Genomic DNA, 16,792 nt, shown 5'->3' on the forward strand with positions numbered 1-16,792 from the left:
TTCTTCCTGATATTTTGGCAGGTGATAAAGCAGTAATTTTACTCTTGGACTTACACCATATAGATTTCATAGTTATTAGAAACTACAGATGGTTAACAGGTTAAGAGGCAGAGAAATTAATTGTAGTGAGATATTCCCCTGTCTGCACCAGTGGTACAGACCACACCCACTGGGGGTGGGGACAGGGGCAGATGTTACCTGAGGAGGTAACATCTGAGGAGGGGGCCCAGGGAGCTTTCTTGCTTGCAGCACGGGGTCAGGAGAGCATCTGGAGGCATCCTTGAGACCAGGAACCTGCTGGTGTTCATCTATGTTGTAAGTTACTTCTCTCTGAATAAACATCTATTTGGCCCATTTGTTTCTCCTCATCCTTATTAAACTTCAATAATGAATCATAAGTAAAAATCTCCAGAATGTCAGGAATCAGAAGAAATCAGCATTCTCCAGTGAGAAATCACGATAGCGGCTTTAACACTGACTATAAAGTCCACTCACAATTGCCATGAAGTGGTGTGTCTACAGTGGGCTAAGCTATTTCTTTGGCAATTTCTTTGCCATTTCTACCAGTTCCACAAATCTCACAGAGGAAGTAGATATGAAATGCCCTTTGGGCAGATCTATCTAATTCTGTTTTCTACTAACCAGCCATATGAAGGAGATAGTTTTGTATCAGAACCTGTGTGACTGTATGGCAGTGTAGGCCAGGCTCTCACAACCACAACTCTGCCTTTCTTTCCAAACATGGCTGCTTCTACGTGGGGCCATGGCACCATCTCCCAGCAATAGCTGGGAGACCATTGTTCTTTTATCTGCTGTCTGTTTCCCACCAGAACAGTTCCACAAACATGGATTTAGACGGCTTTTTCAAGCTTCAGTAGCATGTCTCAGTGTAATTGATGCTGGAGGAGTGTGTCCAGGTAAGGCATGGAGCCAAGTGGGCTAGGGGGCATTGAGCAGTCAGTCTGTAAAACCAAGTGGTGCTTTTCCTGAAAGCTAAGTTGTAAAGAACACTACCTTGACTAAGTAAAATATTTAATGTCTACCTTTCTTAGAACACTACCTTGACAAGGATTCTTGGAGTAGGTGGGTAGGAACCCTTAACCTAGTTTCCTTATTTAGGTGGAATCTGTGACTCTTGAATGCATAAATATTACCCTAACCATTTTCTTCTCTCCCAGTGCCAGGCCTCAGATAGCTGTGGATTAATTTTACTATTTTACTGCTCAGCATCCTTCATGGGGCCACTCGTGCATCCTACTCACCATTTCTCCCCTTTCTAGAAACCTCTACCCTTCTACTAGACTATTTCCTAAGCCATCCCTGTTAGGAATGTCACTGTGTCCCTGTTAGGACTGTCACCTTCAATTCTCCCCTCCATAGTCCTGCTGTGCTTGCCTCTCTGCCATCTCCTGGCTCATGTTGTTCTGCAGGATGGATGGATGTTGGCTTCACTAACTAGGGGAGGCCTTTAAGTACAGGGACCATCTGCACCTTACACAATGCTGTATGACAGCAGCCTCTGCACACTGTGGTGCCTATTGATTCAGATCAATGATAGCTCATTGCCCTGTATCCATGTAAGGAAACGATTAGTAACAAATCTTTCAATCATCCAATGTAATGCTTACAAAACTTCTCAGAAATTTGTTTAAAATTAGGCTTATTTAAAACAAGCATAGGAATGAAAGTAGTAATTCCTTATACATTAACAAATAATTTATATTCACATATAAACACATAACATGGCCTGTCATAAAAATATTCTTCAAATTATATTGCTTATAATATTTCATGACAATTTCAACTGACTATACTTTAAAGACAACTTACCATAATGTGAATGTCTACCTCTCTCTTTGAAAGTAGTTCCTGAAGCAGCTCTATGGCATCTGGCTGCCAAACATTCCCAACCTGTGTGGAATGAACACACTTATACTTCCATAGCACGGCGCCAAGCAAAAACAAATTAAGACACAAAGAAATAGCCATAAGCAGGATATTTCTGGCAGTAGAACCAAATATCCATGAATATCCTGGGCAGTCAACAAGAATCATCTTTAAAAATTCTATCTGGGGGCTGGAGAGATGGCTCAGCAGCTACAAGTGCTTCCTCTTCTTGTAGAGGACTAGAATTTGGTTCCCAGTACCCATGTTGTACAGCTCACATCTCCCTGTAACTCCATTTCTAGGGCAACTGACTCCCCCTTCTGGACTCTGTGGTGCCCACACATGGACACTATGTATTAGAAAAATAGAAGATGTCTTTTAACAAATTTATACTCATCTAAGCTCCTCCCTACTATACTCAACATTTTATGCTTTCAAAGCATAAACTAGGGCAGAGATGCAGCTTAGTTGGGGGAGTGCTTGCCTAGCATGCACGAGAGCCTGGGTTTGTTCATTAGTATCATGTTAAGTAGGCATGCTGGCACACACCTATGACCCAGTCACCTGAGAAGTGGAAACAGAAAGATTAGAATTTAAGGTCATCCTCTGCTACAGAGGGAATTAAAGGCCAGCCTGGGCTACAAACCATCCTTTCTCAAAAATTACAAGGCTACTCCCTCAAAAGAATCCTCTGAAAACAACCCCCAAATTTACATTAAAGACAACACATTTAAAAATTTAAGAACAGTTCAATATGACCATGTAATGCTTATACAGCCTGCAGTATATATTCACCAGGGGGGACGTATTGTGATGAGTTTTTTGCAAGTAGTTCATGGATCCCCAGGGATCCTTTGAATGAGTATACTCCAGTGACATCTTGAATGACTCTCACAAAGGACTTGATTCCAAACCACCCAGCAGAGCCATTACTAACCCTGGAGTAGGAAAGGACTTTACTGTTTGAGCTTTGTAATTGTTAAAATTGAGAGTAAGTGCTTAGGATTGTCTCAGCAGAGTATGACCACATGCTATGTTGCCATTTACTCATAGGTTTTATATACTGCAGTATAATTTTGTAGTCTTTCTCATTAAAGGCTTTTGAGCTGTCCTTTACTTGTAGGTATTTTTAAAATTTGTATTGCTGGCTGGGGGCTGGAGAAAGAACTCAGTGGTTCTTTGTAGTGAGATATCCACCCTTCCGCAACTGTTGTACTGACCATGCCCATTGGGGTGTGGAGGCAGGTGCGGGCGTGATCTGGATGACTAGGTCTGGGGTCCTGGACCCCAGTTTGCTCTTACTTCCTGAACAGAGACAGAAAGCATCCGGAGGCATCCTTGGAACACAAACGGTGGTGGTCATCTGTTTCTGGTGTAAGTAATTTCTCCCCAAATAAACATCTGTCAGACAATATTTTGCCCTGGAATCTTATTTCCCATGCTGTAGTTCTTTTTACTGTCCTTCCAAAGGACCTGGGTTGGTTCCCAGAACCTACATGTTCACTAACAAGTATCTGTAACTCCAGTTCCTTGGATTCTACTCCTCCTTCTGGCTTCTGTGAGCATTGCATGCATATAGTACCTTTACATACATGCAGGCAAAACACTCATACACATTAAAAACAAAACAAACCCTTTGCCAGGTATGGTGGTACTTGGGAGGCAAAGGCAGGAGGATTTCTATGAGTTTGAGGTCAGCTGCTGTACTTAAGTGAGTTCTAGGACACTCAAGGTTACACAGGGAGGTCCTATTAAAAACAAACAAAACAAAACCAATAATACACGTAAAAAAAGAAAACTTTGTATTATAATTGAAAGGCACGTAATTATATACTCTAATATCTAAACTATTACTAATATAAGACAATATTTAAAATTGAATGCCCACACATTCCTCTGCTCACCGGTGAGGTCTGATAGAGCTGACAGGGAATACAAAACTGGGGTGTGTCAGGATACAGCAAAATAGGATAAAGATGGCACTGTGGAATCTTCTCAGTGAACCCATGATCTAAATATTGCACCTGAAACAGACCAAATAAAGTTTTGATCAAAATGTACTACTACAAGCTGGATGGCAATGGGGATTTCCTAGTTGTAAAAGCTGGGGTGTGTGTGTTATAGCCTATCAGTGAAGAGCACTGGCTGTTCTTACAGGACATGAGGTCAATCAACCCCTAGCACTCACATAATGGTTCACAACTGTCTGTAACTTTAGTTCCAGGGGATCTGACACTATCTTCTGGCTCCTGGGGACACTATATGCACATGGTACTCAGACATACATGCAGACAACCCCGGCCCCCCATTAAAGACCTGGGTTTGATCCCTGGAATACATATAAAGGTGACAGGAAAGAACTGACTCCACAAAGCTGTCCTCTGACCTCCACTTGTGTGACAGGAAGCATCCTGCCCAACACACCCTGATGATGATAAATGAAAATAAAAGTTTAAAAACCTCTGGGTTTTCTTGCAGATCTTGCTCTGACAGTTGGGAGAGAGTCAGAAGGACTGCCACAAATTCAACAACAGCCACGGCTAAGTAACAAGACCCTGTCTCACATGCCTATATCATCAGCATTTAGAAGGCGGAGGCAGAAGGGTCTGAACCTCAAGGCCTGCGTAGGCTATGCAGTCTCAAAAGGACAAAACAAGCTAAAATCTTGCACCTAATAGCAGGACAAACTAGCGCTCAGGAACAGAGGCAGGTGCATCTCTATGAGTTAGAAACCAGCAGGGTCTACATATCAAGTTCCAGACTAGCCAGACCTACATACTGAGACATATATAAAAAGAAAATCTATACTCCCTCATCCCATAGAGAATGCAACTTAATTGCTTAAAGAGGTTTCATACAGGTAGCATATAAACCAAACCTTTATATTACTATTTCTAAAACTTGGGTAGTAAAGGGCTGGTAAGATGGCTCAGCAGATGAAGTGCTTACTGAATGAGCCTGAGGGTCTGAATTAAACCCTGAAACCCATGCAAAGGTGGAAGGAGAGAGCTGATGCCAGTTTCCCTGACTTCTACATGCATGCAGTGGTGCACATGTGACCTCACGCCTATGCACAAATAATACACTGAAATAGGTCTGGAGAGATTGCTCAGCAGCTAAGAACACAGGTAGCTCTTCTCTTCCACAAGACCCTCGTTAAGATTCCTTGCAACCACATCAAGCAGATCACAGCCACCTGTAACCCCAGCTTCTGGGGATCTGGGATCTTGCCTCTGATGGCAACTATACTCACTTTGCATATTCCTACACACAAACAGGTGCATAATTTAAAATAAAAGTAAAACTTTAAAAACAAAAACAAAACCATTGGGTATTAAATACCCCAGCTGGCTTTCTCTGAAATGCTTTTCTTCTGATCATTCACTTGTTAAAAAGTTCTTAAAGTAAGGAGTATTAATAGGTTTTTTTTGTTTGTTTGCTTTTGAGACAGGTTTTTTCTGTGTAGCCCAGGAAATAATGTCTCTCCAAATGTTTTTCAGTGTGGCGATATGTTCATGTTGCAAAAGAAACTTGAAATAATAAATCTGATGCTATAAAGTAAATTGTGTATAATTTGAATTTAGCTAAAGTTGAATTTAGCTAAAGGAGTGCTGCCCCCATGATGGCCAGAAGATAGGTTGTGCACGAGCCAGGCCTGTTAGAAGCTCCAGGAAAGAAAACCCTGCACCATAACTTAAGCTTAGGGCCGGTTTTTGTACTAAGATTTCCCTCCAAACCCTGACTTCCATCTGGCAGTTAGACCTACTTCCACATCAGAGAACAGGCTTCTGCAGAACAGCTCAAGGGGCAGCACAGGGTCACAACAGTAAGTCCCTGTACTCTCTATCAGGAAAAGCACAATTCTGTCAGGTGGGCAAGTGTGTGACAACCACTGGAAAAGAACAACACTGGTGTATGTACTTAAGAAATAATTCTGACAGTATCCTTGCTGTGTAAATTTCCCATCTGCCCAGGTGGCCAGACTTGCAGTCTCCCATCTCTGTTTAAACTGTTCCAAGTTTAAACTTGGAGCTGGGACCTGAATGAGATGTAAGTATAATAGCACACTGGGAATGCATAAGCCTAAGGTGTTTATGAGCTAGTAAAACTTTCTGTTCAGGGCTGGCTCCCATTTGTGCATTAACCAGAACCTGTTGTGCCCTATAATTAAAGAGTTCTTTTTTTTTTTTTTATTAATCACTAGGTGCATGGAGTGATTTCTCGCTGGGGAGGCATGTTAAATTCTATAAAGTTTATACATGTGAAAGAAGCTAAAACTTGAACTATGCAATTATTAAGTACCATCATCAAACAAGGTAAATTTCTGTCTAGTAAACATGCAAAATATTCCTCTATAATACTTTACCTCACCCCAATTAGTAGTAAAAATTTCCAGTGTTACATAGCTGATGAAATATCTAATTAATTGATCACTTTGCTTGGTAAACGGAGGTATTTACATCTATATTTTTATTTTCATTTTTCAATGCATGAAACAATTTTTAAAGACTCTGAAAGAAATGTAAGTGCTACCTCACTTTTGTAAAAGATAACCTAGCCCATAACTTGGAAAGATTAGCCAGATCTTCAACAAATTTGTCAGGGAGCTAATTAACATACCAGAGAATAAGTTGTTTTACTTAGTAACATGTGTGCTATGACACAGGGCTGCTAGCTGCAGCTAAGCAGTGTGATTGTTAGGTACTAGTAGTCACATCCCACCTGCAATGATTTCTTCACTATTCAGTTTCTAATATATTTGAAAACAAAGATTGGGTGTACTGGTGCAGGTCTGTAATGCTGCAGACTGGGAGGCTGAGGTGGGAGTATCCCACATTGTATGGATGGCCTACATAGAGAGGCTGTGTTTCAAACTCCAGACCCAAACAGAACAAAACACAAAGAAAATAAAACAAGAACACAAAGAAAATAAAAAGGGAAACCTTGTTACAAATAACAGTACAATATAGTGTATTTGATCTTCCTAAGTCCACCAGAAGGTGTTTTAATGTAAAGTGTGGCCATATACTCCTCTAGTGTTTGGACTCACCCGGATGGTGCCTCCCACTACCTCCATGACTTTGCCACGGTACCACAAAGTATCAGATCCTCTCACTGCACAAGGCTCTCCCTTTTTCCAGGAATAAGGCTCCAAAAGACCAAGGCACTTTAAATTACTTTGAATTTCATCCATCATTTTGATGAGCTCAAACTCTGTAGAATTTATTGAAAACATTTAGGAAAATGTGTTATTACTTTTCACCAACAACCTACTAACTTCCTAACTTAGGTAATACAAAGATCAGATTTCCAATAAAATTTTTATAAACATTTAATTCAGTCAGCACTTAATACATGTTTTAAAGTTGTACTAATAGCCCCAAAATACTTTGCTATTCTGAGAATACAAATATCAAAGTACTCTTTTTCAATTAAACATCTACCAGATAACCTCACATGAAAGAACTATGAGTTCAAGGTGTCAGTTTGACATCAGCTAAGTATAGCACAAGTCATGTTATGCTTAGGTAGAGATAATACTGAAGATATAAGACTCTTTTATTTTGTTTACATGTACACATGTGTGAATGTGCATATGGAGGCCAGAAGACAGCCTTAAAAGTCATTCCCAGTCTTATTGAGACAGGGTCTCACACTATTGAAACTAGCTATAAAGATCAGGCTGGCTGACTATCAAGCCCCAAAGATCCACTTGTCACCGTCGCCTCGGTGACAGCATGCCCAGCTTTCTAAAAAAGTATTTTCTAATAGTGTGTGGGTGTGTGTGTACATGTGAGTGTAAGTATGCTTGCCCACGTGGGTGCTAGTGGAGCCTGACACTGACGGCCAGATTCCTTCCTCAATTGCTTCTTCACCTCACTTTCTGAGATGGGGTCTCTTAACTGAGCATGGAACTCACTGTTTCAGTTAGCTAGACTGGGCTGGCTAGTGAATCCCCAGAATCTACCTGTGTTCCCATCTTTGGGTTTATAGATGTGTACGTCTACACCCAGGTTTATGTGGGTGCTAGGGACCTGAGCTCATGACCTCATGTTTGTGCAACAAGCACTTTACCCACTAGGTCATCTTTTCAACCCTACACATGGCTTCTTTATGTGGGCTCTGGAGTTAGAATTGAGGGTCATATGCTGCCTGGCAAGCACTTTACTGACTGAACTATTTCCTCAGTCCAGCTCTAATTTTTCTTTTACTACAAAGTAACTCATTATTTGCAAAGTATCTATTATGTCCCTTATAACTGACTCCATTGAAGGCAAGCTCTGGAGTCAGTGATCATCTCCATCTTTCCTCTTAGTTCTGCTATCTTAGGTAGATGTATAAGCCTGAGTTTGTTCTCTGTAAAGTGGGTATGACCACATCTACCCACATTAGTGGTACTCAAGAGGACTAGATGGAGTACCAGTTCACGACATTCAGTTTTAGTTAATGATTAAACATGCCAAATAAAGCTTCTAGATTAGCTGTTGTTATTCTATGTCTCAAGTACTCAAAGGCTTACTCTTTGAGGTGCTCAACAAATAGGAGGGAAATGTCAGTATATTTATAGCTACCAACCCTCATCATCAGGTGTGCCCCTTAATGAACCTCCTGAACCTAAGTTTGTGAGTGCTAGAGTTAGGCAAGTTAGGGATCATTTTGGAAAGCACACATTTCATTGGCACACAAATCCCAGGCAGCCTTAAGAACTTGCAGATATTTTCTGTGATTTCTTCTCAGTTTAACAAACTTAAACTTCCATTTTCTAGTTTCATAGAGAGCATCCAAATGCACTGGTTTATGACCTTTTTCTGTTATGTGACTCTAAAAGAATAATGCAACCATTTCTACATTGGAACATTCAGGGAAACTTGAACCCATGTTCCTGAGCCATGGTCACTTATATACTGCTCAGAATAAATGACTGTTTTCATTCTCATTGGAGCAAGTGCATTTTGCACTGACATATGGGACATAGAACAAATAACTATGTGCACATGACAAAATATATATTGAAGAGGGAAAAGGCTATACTACGATTAAGGGTCATACTTTGGTAAAGGTGCCAGGACTGAGAGAATAAGAATTGTTTAGAAAATCCATGCATATTCAAAATATTTTAATTTGAGAATTTTATATTTTTACATTGAATTTATATCCTTTCCACCTCCCTCTCCCTGACCCAACTCTTCCCATGCCCTCCACCCTGAATTCATGAGCTCTTTTATACATTTATGTGTGCATAAGGCTATTCATCTTGGGGTGGGGCCTTGTGACAATTTCCTCCATCCACATCTATGTATCAGTTGGTGTGGTCTCTGCAGACCTTGAGCATACTGTTGAGAGTGGATCTTGGTAAAGGCAGCACTACCTAGCAGTGGGGAAAGTGAAGTGTACTAAGCAAATGGGCTGTCAAAATTACTCAACCTTTATAAAATGAGGTCGAATGTCCAGTAGAGCATTCCTGTAATCCTACTATTTGGGAAGCAGTCCCAAGAGACTCAAATCAAAGGCCAACCTGGGCCACATAGTGAAATGCTATCTCAAAACATTCAAAAGAAAAAAGAAAGGAGCTCCTGTCTACCCAATGACACATAAAAACAAGCCAAATAAAGAAAACAAAACCCCAAATAGCAGAATTGTAGATGCCTTCTATAAAATCATACAGTAGATTTTAGCCATTCTGACAGGAGTAAGATGGTATCTCAGAGTTGTTTTGATTTGCATTTCTCTGATGGCTAAGGATGTTGAGCACTTTCTTGTCTTTCAGCCATTTTAGACTCCTCCATTGAGAATTCTCTATTTAGTTCTGTACCTGACTTTTTTAATTGGATTATTTGCTGTTTTGGTAACTAGCTTCTTGAGTTCTTTGTACATTTTGGAAATCAGTTCTCTGTCAGATGTGGGGTTGGTGAATATCTTTTCCCACTCTGTGGGCTGCTGCTTTGTTTTGTTGACTGTGTCCTTTGCCTTACAGAAGCTTCTCAGTCAGTTTCAGGAGGTCCTGTTTATTAGTTGTCAATCTCAGTGTCTGTGCTACTGGTGTTATTTTCAGGAAGTGGTCTCCTGTAGAGAGATATACATGGTCCCCCGGAGAAGGGGAAAGAAACGAGATCTCCTGAGCAAATTGGGAGCATGGAGGGAGGGGAGAGGGAGTTAAGACAAAGAGAAGGGGAGAGGTGGGCATGAGGGAATAGGAAGATTGAGACAGGGAAAGAATAGAAGGGAACAAGAAAAGAGATACTATAACAGGGAGCCATTATAGATTTAAGGAGAAATCTGGCACTAGGGAAATGCCCAGAGAGTTACAAGGATGAACCCAACAAACAATCTAAGCAATAGTGGAAAGGCTACCTTTAATGCCCTTCCACAATAATGAGATTCATGACTACCTTATATGCCATCCTAGAGCCTTCATCTAGGATGGAAGCAGAAGCAGACACCCACAGCTAATCACTAGCTGAACTTCTGGAATCCAGTTACAGAGAGGGAGGAGTGATGAGAAAAGGGGTCCAGACCAGGCTGGAGAAACCCACAGAGACAGCTGACTTGAACAAAGGGGAGCTCATGCACCCCAGTCTGATAGCTGGGAAACCAGCATAGGGCTGACCCAGACCCCCTGAATGTGGGTGTTAGAAAGACTGGGGAGGCTATGGGGCCTCTAGTAATGGATTAGTATTTATTCCTAGTATACAAAGGGACTTTGGGAGGCCATCCCACATAGAGGAATACTCCCTCAGCCTAAACACATGGGGGAGGACCTAGGCCCTGCCCCAAATGATAAGACAGACTTTGAAGACTCCCCATGGAAGGCCTCACCCTCCTGGGGAACAGAAAGGGGATGAGCTGGGGTTTGGTGGCGGTGATAAGGGAGTATGAAGATGAGGGAACTGGGATTGACATGTAAAACAACCTTATTTCAAATTTAAATAAAAAAGGAAAAAAATCATACAGTAGATGTTTCTGATCTCAGAAGAAAAAAGGATTTTTCATGGTGTCTGAGATAAGCCAACATTCTAACAGCAAGCTCTGTCTCCAGTCCTACCTCGACTCTTCAGGACTGGTACTATAGCAGAAATATCCACCCAACCCTACCTGTAAGAATTTACTTTACACTCTGGAAGAGGAGATAGATATTGTACATATCTAATGCCCAAAGGGGAACTGGCCACAGATAGAAGATGCTATTAACTTATGTACACCTTAGGTTTATCATTCCATATATAGTGTCATCCTTCAATTTCTTTCAGGTCTGGGTCCTAGGTTACATTTTGAACAATTTAAACAGAAACAGGAGGTTGCAAGATGGGAGATTTAAACTGCAAAGATACTATTGCCAAAATTATTTTTAATACACCAGTTTTGTCATGTTTCAAACAGCTATTACCCAAACATCTTACCCGCCTGAAAAATTATGCTTTTCTTGTCTGTTTAGAGACATTTCTGAAAGAGAAATGGGCCTAATAGGTTATAAGTCAGGGCTTTTGTTATGGGAATAAAGACTAATGGCTGGGGTCAATTCTGGTGAATAAATATTACATCCTAGCATCTTGAATTTTGCCTAACAGGTCTGGCTAACACACTACTTAACTTTGGGGGTAGGTATTTTGGAGGCAGCCCTCCCTTAGCTAAACTCTACACTGTGTGACTTACTGTCTCTTATGAAAGTTTATTAGCAAACCCTTTAGAGCATCAACTCTATTATTCAAGTTTCTTCTCTGTATTTTACTTTGACCTATTTGCTTCTTCCCTAAAGCTCCAGTTACATAACAGTGCTCTTTGAAACCCCTAGCACTCCTCGCTGCTGAACACTCCTCTCCACCTTTACACTTAAACCCTTATGGTCTGGACCTTGACTTGCTTTGTGTTCTTGATACCAATTAGTAAGGAAGGGAGGTTTGAAATGCCTTCCAGTTTGAGGACTATATTAAACTGTGTGCTGAATGGCTGGTTATGTAACAGTGAAGCTCAGATTCAGTTTGGGAGAGCACTTACTTTGCTTTTCAGTGTAGCCTGATTTGCATGTACCTTTAGACTCTGGCTTAGTTTTATCTCCATGTTTGAACCATTTGGCTCTTTCTTGGTCAGTTTACAATACAAGCTGATATGAGACAAAATATCTACACTATCAGAGGATTGAATAGTCAATGGCATAGTCTTTGCTGTGCTGTGGAATCAAGATAAAGTCTCTTGGGAAACTTGTCTTGCTTATATTTGAATTTGAATAAAAATTTGAGAGATCTAGTTGGCATGGTGGTGCATGCCTTTAATCCCAACACTCAAGATGTAGAAACAGGTAGATCTCTGTAAGTTCAAGGCCAGTCTGGACTATAACAGCCATAGTTCACAGAGAAATAAACAAACAAACAAACAAAAAACAACAAAAGAAAGAAATTGGGAGAGCTCTATTGTAATTTGTGTTAACATGGGGAATATTAAGCCTATGATATTTTGGTGGCTCTAAGGGAGAATTTTATCTGAAGAATAGAATAGCTAAATGTTTACTGTAAGGCAGTAAAGATTTGTTAGGTCTTTGAACAGGTAATTAAATGAAAAATATACTTATGTCAGAATAAAAGAAATTAAAATCACAAGATTTTATTCTAAACCTCTTCTTTAGCTATTTTTAATTATATCTATGTGTTAGGGGAGGTATATATATATATATATATATATATATGCATTTGGATGCCCATGGAGACCATAGGGCATTAGATCTGCTGGAGTTACAGGTGTTAGCTAGCCACCCCAACCAACTTCAGGTCCTATACTAGAGCACTATATGATTTTAACCACTAAGCCATTTCCTCAGACCCATAAACCTGTATGTGTGTGGGCATGCAGGTGTGTGTGTGTGTGTGTGTGTGTGTGTGTGTGTGCGCGCGCGCGCCTACACACCCACACACACCCACACACACCCACACCCTTGTCCACTTTGACAGGCTGTAGTAGGAAGCTTTCCCTTAATATTCTCTTTTAAGGTCATTTTTAAGGTTGGCCTTCTGTGGTACCTGATATTAGGTCACAAAACAGGAAACTGAATGGCAGTGCTGTGACAATGTCCTAAAATGAGGGCCAGCACCAATCAAGGCAGATTCTTACCAGGTAAAGAGAGGATTCTTATTAGGTAAATAGAAACCAAACCCAGCATTCCACAGAAATCTTGAAATGCTGGTTTCTCTTCCCTGACCATTACCTGGTTGGGGGGCAGGGGCAGCAAAGTGCATCTAGCTTTGAAACAGCCTGCCTCAGCATGAAGACCCCACCCTGCTAATGAGCACAGGAAACCTACTTGCCCTTAAATACTGAGCCACCTCTCTAGCTTGTTCTTTTTTTCTTTTTTATGATTTATTTTTAGGGATGGAAAATAGCTCAGTGTTTTAAAAACACTGACTGCTCTTCTACACGTCCTGAGTTCAATTCCCAGCAACCACATGGTGGCTCACAACCATCTGTAATGAGATCTGATGCCTTCTTCTGATGTGCAGGGATACATGCAGATAGAATACTGTATACTAAATCAATAAAATATTTACATGATTTATTTTTATTTTTAATTCTGTATGTACAAGCATGTGCGTACAGTATGGATATCTAAGAAGGTCAGAAGACAGTGATGGATACTCTGGAGCTGGAGTTACAGGTAATTTTGAACCACCCAGCTTGGGTGCTGGAGTCTGAACTTGGGGCTTCTGCAAGAGCAGTACATATGTAGTCTTAAGCACTGAGCTGTCTCTCTAGCTCAGAATTCTCCATAATGTAGATAGGCATTGGTACCCACAGACAGTCCTCTGGCTGGGAAGCTCTGGTAATGTTATGTTGAAATAATTTATTATTTAAAGTAATTTAATAAAAACCTCTCAAATAGCTTAGCATGGCATTGTAAAAGTACCCTTCATGCACCGATTGAAACCACCCATCCTCCTCACAACCCCTTATAATGAGGTTCCGAGAGGGTAAAATCTCTCCAAAGGTCTCCAGTTTTTCCTATCATACTAAAACCTTGAGCTGCTAGGCCCAGAGTCACTGAAGAACCCTATAACATAAAGCCTTACCTGACAGCTTAGGCACCACAAATATAGTTCCATCCTCACCAATGCAGCTCACTACCGCCTCGAATGTGCTGCTGTTAGGGATAGCTGGCGGCTTATAGCTGCTGGCTCTGGTTTCTGATTTCTTCTCTTTAGAGCCAGGTGCTTTGTGTTCATTGACATTATCAGCGGTTTTCTTGTTAGTGTTGAAGTTAATTGTAAAACACTTAGTAACTATTGAATCTCCTTGTTCCAGGGGGATTTCCAAAGACTTCTCCGATGAATGGCTGTTACCTGATTTACTAATTCTGTAACACCAAAACAAAAACAAACAAACGGAAAAAAAATATCTAAATGAGAACACAAATACAATTCTGTAGAAAAAAGTATGAAAAAAAATCCTTCAACTATGTGTTAACACTTAACTAAAACTTATCCAGGATGAACTAGTCTTTTATGAGGTAGGCTAGACAATCACAGGAGGAAAAGAAAAGAGGGAAATGGCTTGGTGACTCTTGATGTTAGACCACTCTCTAGGAAAACAGACCATGCTCCCCTGCCAGCTCTGGTATCTATAAGCAACCTGCTTCTCTGATGCTGTGCTGGATAGCTTTATGACAACTTGACACAAGCTAAAGTGACCTGAGAGGAGGGAACCTCAACTAAGAAAATGCCTCCATAAGAGAGGCTAAAATCGAGCTGTAGGGCATTTTCTCAATTAGCGATTGATGAGGGAGGGTCCAGCCTGGGCTAGAGGTCTTGGGTTCTATAAAAAATGTTGGGCAAGTCATGGAGAGCAAGTCAGTTAGCAGTACTCCTCATGGTTCTTGCATCAGCTCCTGCCCTGTTTGACTTCTTGTCCTGACTTCCTTTGATAATGAATTGTGATGTGGAAGCCTGTTCTACAGAGCGAGTTCCAGGACAAGTTCCAAAACCAACTGAGAAACCCTGTCTCACCTATCCCCAACGGAAGGAAGGAAGGAAGGAAGGAAGGAAGGAAGGAAGGAAGGAAGGAAGGAAGGAAGGAAGGAGGAAGGAAGGCAAGCAAGGCAGACACCCATTCCTGGGAAAAGTTTTAAAAGTAAAACATGTTCTTGGAAACTCTACATGTGCCAGTGTTTATATCTTCTCTCTCACCTCTCTCATGCTATCCAGCGCTATTTCTTCTACTCTTTTATCGAAAGCTAACTTTAATGTAAAGCTCTCTCTCTCACAGGCTGTCTGAACCCACAACCCCCACTTTAGTGAACTTCACCCAGTCTTAGGACTGCAGAGCTCTCCTTATACCTTAACATTGGGCTAAGATTCTCTTGCCCAACCTACTCAAACCTCTCTGTTCATCTTTTGGCCTCCTCCTTGACACCCTGATTGATAAATAGGTAATCCTAAAACTAAAAAAATTACTTTTAAGTTCTCAAAAAATATCTATATCTGTATCTATATCTATATCCATTTGCATCTAAACCTATCTGTATTTCTACATTACTGTATCTACATTGTCTGCATCTCTATATCTGCTGATATCTCCTCTGCAGGTAAAATCCAAGATGTGAAATGAACATTCAGGGGCTCAGATGGTATCTTTAAAACCCATTGCTGCTGTTTAAGAGGGTGTGACTGCCTTTAGGTCTTCAGCAGACTCATCTCCAGAGCTGCATTCCCTGAAAGCAGTCACTGCTTCTCCCAGGGGAAATCTGTCAACTTTTACTTAGAAATGTTTAGCCTTTCCACATGGAGAGTCAGCCCCTACTCCTGGTGATACATGCCTAAGGTGAAACCAGGTTTCATTCCTTATAATAGACTAAAACAGAGTCTCTGATTTCTCATTGCATGCCTGTACCTGATCCACAGTGTTATGTTTTTTAAAAAGCTAATCTATGAGCCAGGCAGGTGATGCATGCTTTAAGCCCAGAGCTCCGAGTTCTAGTCCAGCCTAGTGTACATAGTGAATTCTAGGCTAGTTAAGGTTAGATAGTGAAACCCTGTCTCAAAAAACAAACAAACAGCCAACTGAGGTTCATTATAGACTTCTAAATATTTTCTCTAGCCTATCACACCTCTAGCCTTCAGTCACACCTCTTTTCCCTCCTCCCCAGAAGCTACACAAGGCTCCAACCCTGCCCTCTTTTCAATGCCTGCCTGTATGTATTGCTACTCTCAATCAGCAGGTGCAACTCCTAGATTCCGCTCAGAAAAACTCCCCTAGACACTTCTCTAAACCTTCATAAGGAAGAGTTCCTTCAGTGTTGTCATGTGCTAGCCAGCTGTCATTTCTTTTAAGGCTTTTATATAATCCACTTTATGTAATGTGTATCCTCTTATTTTATGTTGAAAAAAGATTAATTCAGATAACAAGGCCTATAAGTTACTTATCAACGCATATGACACTTATGCCTGACTTTAAGATATGTAAATCTATATAGATACAAATGTATGAGTATATATACATATATACAGGTTTTATATTAAACACCCTTTCTTACAATTGTACTTGAAATATTTCTTTTTGTAAAATATATGTTTCAGTGTCAAAAATCAACCTCTCAAGTTTTCATTTAAATGTAATGGTTTATTCACAAAACTTGTTTTGAAGATTCAAAAAATAAGCAATTCCAGGATCAACATACAAAATGTTTCTGCTTTTTTTTTAGTAACTAGATAATTTATTGTTCAAAGTTGTTCAACAATTTCTCTACAGCTCCTACTACAAATACAATGTGGAAATAACTCTTTTAATAGGTTACTAAATTAATTTGTTGATGTTACTATGACTTATGATATTAAGATTGGTTTTTAAATACTTATTTATTTTTATTTTATGTGCATGGGTGTTTTGACTATCTATATTTATATATCTATATATCTATATATATCTG

The 16,792-nt window shown here is 40.4% G+C and overlaps 1 protein-coding gene across 1 annotated transcript in view; it reads right to left on the reverse strand.

Annotated features, from left to right (window-relative positions):
• Positions 1 to 16,792, reverse strand: part of Rnf17 (ring finger protein 17) — a 108,849-nt gene that overhangs the window by 12,763 nt on the left and 79,294 nt on the right. The window contains exons 26-29 of the mRNA XM_051195628.1: positions 13,941 to 14,224; positions 6,938 to 7,101; positions 3,792 to 3,911; positions 1,831 to 1,911 (exon numbers count right to left, since the gene is read on the reverse strand). Of these exons, the coding sequence (XP_051051585.1) occupies positions 1,831 to 1,911; positions 3,792 to 3,911; positions 6,938 to 7,101; positions 13,941 to 14,224 (649 nt within the window). The remainder of the gene's footprint in view (positions 1 to 1,830; positions 1,912 to 3,791; positions 3,912 to 6,937; positions 7,102 to 13,940; positions 14,225 to 16,792) is intronic.

The sequence above is a fragment of the Phodopus roborovskii genome, unplaced genomic scaffold (genome assembly GCF_943737965.1).
Source record: "Phodopus roborovskii unplaced genomic scaffold, PHOROB, whole genome shotgun sequence".
Lineage (NCBI taxonomy): Eukaryota > Metazoa > Chordata > Mammalia > Rodentia > Cricetidae > Phodopus > Phodopus roborovskii.